This window comes from Hippocampus comes, unplaced genomic scaffold (assembly GCF_001891065.2).
Source record: "Hippocampus comes isolate QL1 unplaced genomic scaffold, H_comes_QL1_v1.1 scaffold156, whole genome shotgun sequence".
Lineage (NCBI taxonomy): Eukaryota > Metazoa > Chordata > Actinopteri > Syngnathiformes > Syngnathidae > Hippocampus > Hippocampus comes.
In genome coordinates, this window is record NW_017805744.1 from 794301 (window position 1) to 804992 (window position 10692).

The 10692-nt window shown below is 40.3% G+C and overlaps 2 protein-coding genes across 2 annotated transcripts in view; both read right to left on the reverse strand.

Moving 5' to 3' along the window:
• The window catches only part of LOC109524486 (zinc finger protein 8-like), a 10297-nt gene extending 7853 nt beyond the window's left edge, over positions 1 to 2444 (reverse strand). Inside the window, exon 1 of the mRNA XM_019884420.1 lies at positions 1971 to 2444. Coding sequence (XP_019739979.1) covers positions 1971 to 2265 — 295 coding nt within the window. The 5' untranslated portion in view covers positions 2266 to 2444. The remainder of the gene's footprint in view (positions 1 to 1970) is intronic.
• Positions 2445 to 3114: 670 nt separating this feature from the next.
• On the reverse strand, positions 3115 to 8687 carry smtnl1 (smoothelin-like 1). Its single transcript, XM_019883882.1, has 5 exons — positions 8475 to 8687; positions 5293 to 5840; positions 4463 to 4577; positions 4119 to 4270; positions 3115 to 3731 (listed from the first exon to the last, which is right to left on the reverse strand). The coding sequence occupies exons 1-5, from the start codon at positions 8553 to 8555 to the stop codon at positions 3332 to 3334; spliced, it is 1296 nt and encodes a 431-aa protein (XP_019739441.1). The 5' UTR covers positions 8556 to 8687; the 3' UTR covers positions 3115 to 3331.
• Between the last annotated feature and the right edge of the window lie 2005 nt (positions 8688 to 10692).

Here is a 10692-nt window from a genome sequence, read left to right on the forward strand (position 1 = left end):
GTCAGCGAGAGAGAAGCCCGGCCCTACCCGAGTCGAAGCAATGATTGACATTTTAGGCCCGACCCGGGTCGAGTCGGGCTTAAGATCTTACCTCTACTGCCTACATTTTATAAACTAAGGAGAAAACTGTTTTTCACTTTTAAATTATCCTGCGGGCCTGATCGAACCTCCTCGGGGGCCGGTTCCGGCCCACGGGCCGTATGTTTGACACATATATATATATATAGTTGAAAGCAGAAATTTTCCAGTTTCCAGTGGATGCTGTAGTAGTGATTTTGCAGGGGTCATTTCCAAGACCCTTATATATATATATATATATATATATATATATATATATATATCTATATATTTTTTTTAACCAGGATATACAGTATGTGTTTGGAAAAATTGGTTAGTTTTTGGGTATATTTAGGTCCTCTTTGCAAGAATAATAAACTGCTATTCAAAGAAGGTCTTCGCATCACCTGGTGCTTGGACCCCAATGATAATATTATTATCATAGCATATGCATAAACTCAAATCAAGTCAAGTACAATTTTATTGTCAAATGCGCTGTATGGGAATTTCTCCATTGCGAGACTAATAAGGGTTTTCTTATCTTATCTTATCTTATGTGCAACATACGACACAGATGAAATTTCTTCCCTCTCAATCACACAACAAGAGGAGCCGCTGTGGGTGCCGGCGCTGCCATCAAAACAGAGTTTACATAAAATGACAAAATACAACACAACACATCAGACACAGACAGTTGTGCAATCTTAACCACTTTTCCTGCATACACTTTGTTGTTTGAAACAGTTATAGATGAAAGAGGAGTGAATCAAAGTGTCGTTTTCACCAGTGAATCAAAACTATGTCATCTATAGTGTCTAACTACTTGTTCCTTAGAATTTTATATTAAATGTATTACTTGTGAGATCAGTGAAACAATTCATGTGTCTTCTGTGTTTCCGGTGATTGTGTTTACTCAAATCAGTGAGTCAAATCATCTGAGTAAGCTAACTTTGTTTTCAGTGAGTCCGCTAACTCGAGCCAGTGAAGCACATCATCTGAGTCTGCTAACTCACCCAATGTGCCATTAGTCAGGCAAAGGACTCACAGGATTGGGGAAATCATGAATAACCTGGTTGGTTCAGAAACTGAACAGTTACGGCCGTCCCATTGCAAACGCCTACTGGCCCCATGAAACCAGTCCAATCAAAAATATACATCAAAACAAATCTATCGATTATTACATCGATTGACCAACTAATCTGATAAATTTTTATATAGCATTTAGGTGTATTACAAAACATCCCCCATTACAGTTTATTTAGTGATAAACAACAACAACATATCTGTTGTTAACAATGTCGCTATATTAACAACATATGGAATATCTTCATTCTCGACTCCTAATTTGCTGTCTTTAATGCATGGCACCTATTATAAAAATGACATACAGCAATAAAAGTCATTATTTGACTTATTTGCTGTATTGTATTACTTTGCATTTGAAGATTATATTACTTTACTAAAAGGGTCAATTTAATGTTAATTGTAGTTTTCAAATAATAATGAATTTTGTTATGCTGACATTTGGAACTACTAATAATTTGGAAATAATAACCAATCATTGTTGTATGTGGTCTGTTTCTGTGAAACAAACGTTTTGATGATTACAGTCTTTTGAAAAAAACAGGATAGAGATTAATGAAGTTACGAAAAAGTTTGAAACTCAAATGCTCCAAAAATTCTACAACCCCCCCCCCCCTTTCCCATTGACTCTGCATTTAGACGTTGGCCAAACTGTGTTGAACTGTCACAACTTTCTGAATATTAGTCACAGGGAAATGATACCGACATTACTGGACTTGTCTGTAAAAGAACGGTCCAGTAATACCGGGTTTACGCAAATCGATTAATCTTTGTAATTAAACGCAAATAACCACATTGTATGACTACAACTTTTTATGTGGCTTGGTTACCTGGTGTTTTGCTCCGGGCTTTAGTCACATTAGCACGGAAGATGGAGAAACGGCTGGCCGGCCGATTGCTCCTGGTCTGCAGGCGGAGGGAGAAGATCTCGCTCCTCATCGCTTTCATCCTCATCCTCAGGCTCTCGTTGTCCCTCAAACTCTGGCTCAGGTGCAGCCGTAGGGACGCTGAGCTCTCCGAGAATAGCTGGTTTATTTCCAGCACCGCCGCTTTCACCAGCACGTCCATGATGGATAAAAGCTGTGACTCGAGATTCAGATTGTCCGTTGGCATATTTGTTGACATTAGTCAGGGCGCTGCCGGTAGAAAATCCGTCGGAGATGTGAAACGTTACGCTACAGCGGCTAGATTAGCTTTAGCCTGCCAAGAGCTATAACACAATGGCACTTCCGTCATGTGACGCTGGTAATTACCGTAATGCTACGGCCACGGCCGCCACCCCTTCTTCCTCGTCTCCTTCTTCTTGACCAACAACTTTAATAGATATGACAAATGAAAGACATATTTACATTGCTTCGCTTCAAGTCTTTCTTTTCTTAATTACAAGGTGGAACAAACGTCCAGTATTTGAAATAACTTGTTTAAGGAAGGAAAGAAACCCTCACAATGGCCTTCAAACACAACCTGGCTGTCTAAAATGGTTACCCTGTTTTAAACCCGTGATTTGAAACCCAGCTACAAACCCTAACTCAGGATGATACACAATGAAAGCAGAAGCCAGGCAGAAAACCTTGTTTTGAAACTCTAGCCATATTTTCCAACCTTACTTTGAAACCCTAAACCTCTTTTGAAAATTGTACACACACACACACACACACACACACACACACACACACACACACACACACACACACACACACACACACACACACGCAAATGCACGTTAATAGCTTTTGTGTTGTAGGGTCCTGTCAAAGGCGCTATATAAATCAAAGTAATTTGTATTCGTCCCCTGTTTACTTATATGTGCTGCATTAAACTCTCGAGTCATCTTTCTCACCCCTGTATCAACCACACTACAAACTGTTCAAATCTTCAATATATCATTCATCACACAACTGTGACTTTAATCATCTCTCATTGTCCATCACAGTGTTATTCATCCATTCTGGGACTCTTAAATGGGCCTTTAAATCATGAAAAACGATTGATAGTTTCATTTATTTTCTTAGAATACACAATCATTAGAATTTAAAGGCAGATGTCTTCTTCATTTGCATAGGAACAAAACATCAGCTTTTACAAAAATAACCATGAGATAGCTTATATAAGTGAGAGTGTCAACCGACAACGAACTAAGACGTTTTTCAATACCCTTGAGCAAAAAATATTTGAGGGGGTCATTTCTTTCCTAGGACTCTGTCTCCACAAACACTCCTCCATCTCCCTCCGTCTCACAACTCTTTGGTGCTTTTTCTTCCTTTCTACTTGTTTCTGAGCTATCTCCGCCTTCCTCCTCCTGGCCACTCATCAGTGTCCCATTCTCAGCATGATCGGCTTCATCCTTGTCCACTGACATCTGTTTGGAAGCATCCTCTCCCTTCTCATCCTTCTCTTCATCTAATTTGACTCTCTCCTCCGTCTCTTTCTCCTCTTTCTCTTTTTCATCTTTGTCCTTCTTCTCTTTCTCCAGTTTGGAGAGGCTGTGACACAGGGACTGGACGTAGGTGAACACACACATAGGGTCCGGGTTGTTGCCCATCATGAGCATGTCAGACACTTCCAGCAGTGGCCAGCAGTCGGCCAGCGACCTGGGGGAAAAGGTGCATGAGCCACACATGGAGAAAGAAAGAACAACGGCATGAGAGAATTCAATCATGGATGGATAATGGGGGCAGATAGACAGAGAAATGGGTAGATGTTGGCTGTTACTAATCGGTGGATGGGTAAACTCTGTCTGCGTGTATCAATGCATGTATGTACAGATAAACACTGTAAATGGCTAGCTGGATGGAGCTAGCTGATGAATGAATAGATTGATGATTGATGGATGAGAAAGGAGATTTTTGGATGCTTGTGGGGAAATATACAGTAGGCAGGTGATAGATAGATAGATAGATAGATAGATAGATAGATAGATAGATAGATAGATAGATAGATAGATAGATAGATAGATAGATAGATAGATAGATGCATACTCTGCAGTCTGGAAGGCCAGAGTGAAGTTCTTTTTCCTTTCAGTGGGTTTCAAAGCATTATAGTCGAAAGCGTCGGGGAAGTAGCGGTGGATCAACGCACAGAAAGCCATCCCGTCACACCAAGATGAGGAGAAGTTCTCTATGTTTACGCCCTGAAAGACAAAGGGAAGGCTTTATGTCTTCATTTGAATGAATAATAAAAAATGCTCAATGGGGCGACACAGTGGTCGACTGGCTAGCAGGTTCGCCTCATAGTGCAGCATGCCCGCGACACTCGTGACGATATACAGATTAGAACATGGATGGATGGATGGATAATGCTGAATCGTCATTTGACAGCATACCTGATAGTGTTGGGTTTTGCTGCGGCACCACTGCAAAATTCTCTGTTTGATGGAAGACCCTGTAGCTGAAGCTGTGGATGACTTCTGAATTTTGAAGTTGCGTGGTATTGGTGTCCTAGACAAGCCATAAACAGATGTGTGCTGAAGCATATCAAACATAGCAAAGTATCTCTTGTTGGTGGATGGATGGATAGATAGACAGATGGATTAATGATGGATGGAATAATGGAAATGATAGCGAATGGAAGACAAGATGGATAGATAGGTGGATGATGGAAAGATGGATGATGCTGCGATGGATAAATTATGGATAGAAGGATGAATGGAAAGATAGAAGGGTTGACAAAAAAATTGATGGATGGATGGATGGATGGATGGATGGATGGATGGATGGATGGATGGATGGATGGAAGACAGATGTATCAATGCATTGATTGATGACAGCCATATGGAAGGGTGGATAGATAAATAGGTGGATTTGTGCTGGATGGATTGATGGACAGATAGATGAAAACATGGATGGTGGATGAATGATCAAAGGAGGGTTAGTTGGATGACAGATTGACAGATCGATGATGGATAGATGGATGGATGGAATCCTGGATAGATGGAATTCTGCATAGATAAATGGGCATGGACAATGAATTAAAAACAGGTGGTGAGATTGATAATGGAAGAATAGATGAGAAGATGGAAAGGTGGAGAGATAAATGATAGATGGCTGTATGAATGACAGGTCAACAGACCCGCTGCGGCTAGATAGATTGATCGATCGAGCGATAGATAAATAGAAATTTTAATGTGTGTATTTCTTATGTTTGGTGACTCACTCAGGTGCGCCCTGTTGGAACTTAGCGATGATGTCACTCTTTTTGGATGCTCGGCCAGAGCGAGCTGAGGGTCTCGGACGGGACAGAACTTGAGCTGTGGCTTTTGGGTTTCTCTTGGCCTTCCCTTGTTTTTCAGCCTCTTTTAGCCTTTCTTTGTCTTTTGCTTGATCTTCTTTGACTTGTTTTTTCTCCTCTTCCACCTTTTCTGGCTTTTGAACAACACTTTTATCTTCAGTTACGTTTTCTTCAACTTTCTCTTTGCTCTTGACCTTCTTCTCCCCGAGATCTCTATTTTTGACCTCCTTCCTATCATCCCCCTTCTCTTTCTCCCCAGTGTCCTTCCCGTCTTGTTCTGTGCCTTCAGTGACACCTTCAACCGACTTTGAAGCAGCTGTCCATAGTGGGGGTGTGTCTGCAGCCTCCTCACCCCCCACTTGTGGTGTGGGGTCCTCCTTCACCTCTGCTTTGAGCCCCTGACCTTCCACCGCGGCCTTTTCTGGAGTCCCACCTTTTGGGCCGGTGTTCTGCACAAGCTCTGGTTCATCTCTCTGCATGGCAATCAACACACAACTCACTCAGGGACTTAATCCACAGAGTCATTGCACATTCCACTGATGAGGTTGTGAGCGGTCAGGGCCTGCAAGTCTGTCTCTGTTGGCCTAAACACTTTCAAAGGCACTAAACTGCATTTGCAAGCTCAATCCAAACTCTGTACAGTGCTGTACTTTATAAAAAAATACATTAAAAACATAAATAACACATAGATGCTCCCCATAGATTTGATGATGAAACACAGAAGACAATCACCACAACCAAGCTGCGGGAACATTCACCCTTTTTTTTAGAGGACAAAGAATATATGCATGCGGGTAGTTTTCTTTTGTCTGTCTACATGTGCGCCAGTGTTTATTTTCAAATATAATGAGTCTAAAAGTTTTGAAGTACTGTACTGTACCATTGATGCTAGTTTCCTTAGCCAGTCTATGGAGTGTTGCATTGTGTGTCAGCATTTAGCCAGCAAACTTCGACGAGGCAAAGTAATGTGGTGTGGTTATATACATGACTTGCAATTCTCTTTGTTTTCTGCTCAGCTTTAGAGTAAACTTCAACTGAAAGTGGCAATAAACAATTTGAAGCAAGCACCTGACCACTTTTTTTTTAATGAAGAATTGTTCACTATGTATCAGTTTGCTGCTACTCTGAGGTTTGCCACTGCCATCTAGCATACGGATCTCAAATCTTTGCACACAAGTGAAAACAAGCAAAATCGGCCAAGTGATGGCTTGCTTCTGTGAAAACCCGTCATTCGGGACACACACATTTGATCCATCTATTATATTGTTTTGTATGACATGTATGTATTCCTATTTATTTATTTATTTATTTATTTATTTTGTGAAATCAGATTTCAACCTAGGTGAATGGCGAAATCAAACTAATCTGCCCAGGGCCTTCACAGTCACTCGTGCTGTCAATTAATGTCATAATTTAAACTACATTAGCAGATTAACAGATTAGTATTAATTCTGAACTACTCCACATGATGTACATGGCAAAGCTGTGTGCTCTCATTTTGTGTATATATTAATGGTTTCTATGACGGCGAGGTGATAGTGATGATACTAAGAGGTGGATTAAGTCATATAAATCATTGATATCATATAACTGTGTTGTAAAATATGTGCCTTGGGTCATTAAAGGTTAGGAAAACCTCCAGTGGTGGATCATCATTTGTTGCCTTGCTAATGTGAGGAGGAGGAGGAGGAGGAGAGATATTTATGTTGACACTCCAGACTCGAGATTATAGTTTGAAGTAAGAGCAGCTAATATTAGTCAGCGCTGTCCTCTGGAGATCTGACAGTCCTCAGCAAGTAGTCATGCAACGCGAGATGGGAAACACCACTTTGGGATTTGTGGAGCTTCTCGATTTAGACATTTTACATCGTAACAGTCAGCATCTACTCTCAAGGGGCGGGTTAACAACAGATATCTGATTTATCTTCTTTATTTTCGTCGCGCTAAAAAAAAAAAAGAGATACATTTGGGGGTTGGATTATTTTTATTTGAGTTTGAGACTGAAAATAAATAAATAATGTGCATGCAAGCTTTTTTAGTTGGACAGCAGTGACATTAAAGTCATATGTGGATTGTCTTTCTATAAAAGTGGCAAATGTTGAAAATCATCAATTGCTATTTCTTCTTTTGTTGCTTTAATGTTAGATTATTGCTAATATTTGAGCTGGATTGCCCATACTGGCATTTTTTTTCTGTAAGATCTGATACTGATGCAATATGAGGATGTTAATTATACTGTATAAATTTTTTTAATAAATATCTGAGCTTGACAATTTTTACTGTACAGACATATGCCACAGCTCAACTTCTTTTTTTCTTTTTTTTTTTTTTTTACCTTTCAAATAACACTTTCCGTTTTGTTGGGTTCATATTATTTTATAAGTTTAATTCCACAATATGAGTGGTCGGTCATAGATTACTGCCTAAAATTGCATTTACACTTTCGAATACAGCTATTGCTTTTTCTACTCTGTTCCCTCGCCGGGTAAAGAGCAGAGATTCGCAGACTTTTTACACCAAGTGCCACTTAATAAGTTATCTGTCTGCCTGAGTACCACAATCAACATACAAAAATAGTTGCACAGTCGGCCAAAGTGTTCGACATCTCTAAAATGTATTTTTAATATTATTGTAAACAGCATAACATTTTGCGCATTTAAACATTAACACTGATCTTAAATTTGGGATTTTTTGGGGACAAACAGTCCCCAAAAAATCCCAAATAAATTAAATAAATTTAAGATATTACATGCAAATATGTTTGATTTGAAAAGTAAATACAAATAAATTCACGGATCACTAGTGGGAGTACCACACTGATAATCATCAGTATTAAGTAATAGTAGGATTAGTTTATGTAGTGATGTCATGTGAGTGAAACATACTGTGGTTGGAGCATTGAAATGTAGCATCCTAGATCCTCGTTTCTTGATACATGATGAATCTTTACACACTTTGAGACCATAGCAAAAAGTAATTGACATAATTACATCATCCAGTAGCGAATGTTTGTGTTAGCGTCATGCAGTCCTGTCGGTAAGGACGAAGACAACTCGGCATTTTAAAAGAACATTTATCATTTACTGATGATACAGAAACACGTCAACCTGCTGCTTGTCGCTTGAGTCAGTCTGACTTGCCCCCTCTGAAAACTCAAGTGTCTCCTGGTTCACTGCGTCTCCATCCATTGCAGCAGAAGTTAAATTAGTTGAGATTTCTCAACAAGCCTGTTCAATGCAGCTCTGCGCTCTCCGTTGTCTCTCTGCTCCATTCACCCGACACCCTCTTCCTTCGCTTTCCCGAGGATGCCTTTGCTTCTTTATCTGACCTTTCTAACAACACATGTGCCAAAAATAGCATCTTAGTGACATAGACGAAGTCCAACGTGGCTGGACAGCTGCATCTGTTGTGGAAACCGCGGTAGTACACACATGCACAAAACACACAGACATGCACATAATCCACTATTTCCCTTTTGACTATAGGGAAGCAAGTATGAATTTGGTAGCCGAAAATAAATATCCAACCTGAAATATATAGCCTTTTTTCCCTCCCAGATTTCAGCCTCTACATGTTGCCATATCAATCTAATCGTTCCGGTCCCTTCAAAATCAGTAGTGCTGTCCAATGTAACTTAAACTAGCCTAATGTATGTTAGCAATAGGGCTGTTTCTTTAACCGGATGTCAAATTTGTCCTCGCAGGGCCAGAACACTGACCCGAGATGATGTCAGCATTTTTCCATCCACTGATTGATTGGTCAGAGCAAGCCAAATTCAACTAGCAAAAGACACGCATGCATGAATGAATACATTCAATAATCAGCATCTCTCTTATATGTGATATTTTACTAGATGTAAAAAATGTTTTTAGATTGATATTGATTCTGTACTGCTCCAGGGAAGTGGCACAGTTGTGTGCTTTTACGGTAAATTGCATGTTTGCATATTATTTTTGTGTTCAAAAAATATGATGTAATAGCGGTGGTATTAAGATGTTTATTAATTTGTCATGAATAAAACCAACAACGTTTTTTCAAGTATTTAACCCTTTAGGGACAGCGTACAGTGGACAGTTTATCATGTTATCAGGCTCAATGAAAGGGTTAACTTTAACGCAACGATAAAGACAAGTCGCTACTTTTCTACTGAAATAAAGTACAACTGCTCACCCCGGGCAACGATAAAGACAAGTCACTACTTTTCTACTGAAATAAAGTACAACTGCTCACCCTTTTAAGACGCCTGATGACACGTATTTGAGAGGAAACAAAACTGGGGCATTGTGGTTGTTTTCATTAGAATATATCGTTTAATATTCTATAAACATAGAGAAGCGACATGGAGACAGTAATCTGTTTGGAATAAATTAGTAAAATGTCGTGGAACAATTCAATTACGGTTTTGTTTTTCAGAATTCAGTTAAGTGTTCCTGATAATCCACTCAGAGTTTTTCCACAATTGTCTACTTTTGTTGTAATTGCCAGTTTACGGCATTATCCTAGAATCGGGACTGCACGCTCTGATTTACATAGATAGCGAATTGATCAGAAGAGACCCGCTGCAGTGCCTCGACCAACGAACGGCAAAGCCTAGACATGACCACAGGGGGGTGCTATTACACACAACAAATGGTTGCGCCGCAGCGCCATCCTACGATACTTAACAGATGAATGGTACCCAATTTGGTCCCTGATCACGCCCTCATCCTTTCATTCCATCGTGCTTCTTATGATCAAAGATAGTGGAACTGAAAATGAGAGCGCGTGGTTTCTGGACAATGTTGGGGAAATGGTTTTAGAGAACCAACCATCCAAATTGGCCACAGTTTTCACTTTTTGAGAAGGCTCATAATAATAATGACAATGTGAAGTTATTATTAAGCTATTGTTTGTGAACGGAGGTATGCATTTCCCCAAATGAATATATATCTATACCTATATCTATCTATCTATTCATCCATCCATTTTCCAATCCGCTTTATCCTCACAAGCGTCGCGGGGGGTGCTGGAGCCTATCCCAGCTGTCTTTGGGCAGTAGGCGGGGGACATCCTGAACCGGTTGCCAGCCAATTGCAGGGCACACACACAGATGAACAACCATCCGCGCTCAACTCACACCAAGGGACAATTTGGAGTGTTCCATTAACCTGCCATGCATGTTTTGGGAATGTGGGAGGAAACCGGAGTACCCGGAGAAAACCCACGCGGACCCGGGGAGAACATGCAAACTCCACACAAGGAGGCCGGAGCTGGATTTGAACCGGCACATCTGCACTGTGAGGTCGACGTGCTAACCACTGGATCACCGAGCCGCTTGCTCTTTCT

Coding starts and splice junctions, on each gene's coding strand:
- smtnl1 (XM_019883882.1), bottom strand. CDS start 8,555: ATGGATGGAGACGCAGTGAACCAGGAGACACTTGAGTTTTCAGAGGGG. Junction 4,578..5,292: donor TTCCAACAGGGCGCACCTGA/GTGAGTCACCAA, acceptor TGGCTTGTCTAG/GACACCAATACCACGCAACT. Junction 4,271..4,462: donor GCAAAACCCAACACTATCAG/GTATGCTGTCAA, acceptor TTTGTCTTTCAG/GGCGTAAACATAGAGAACTT.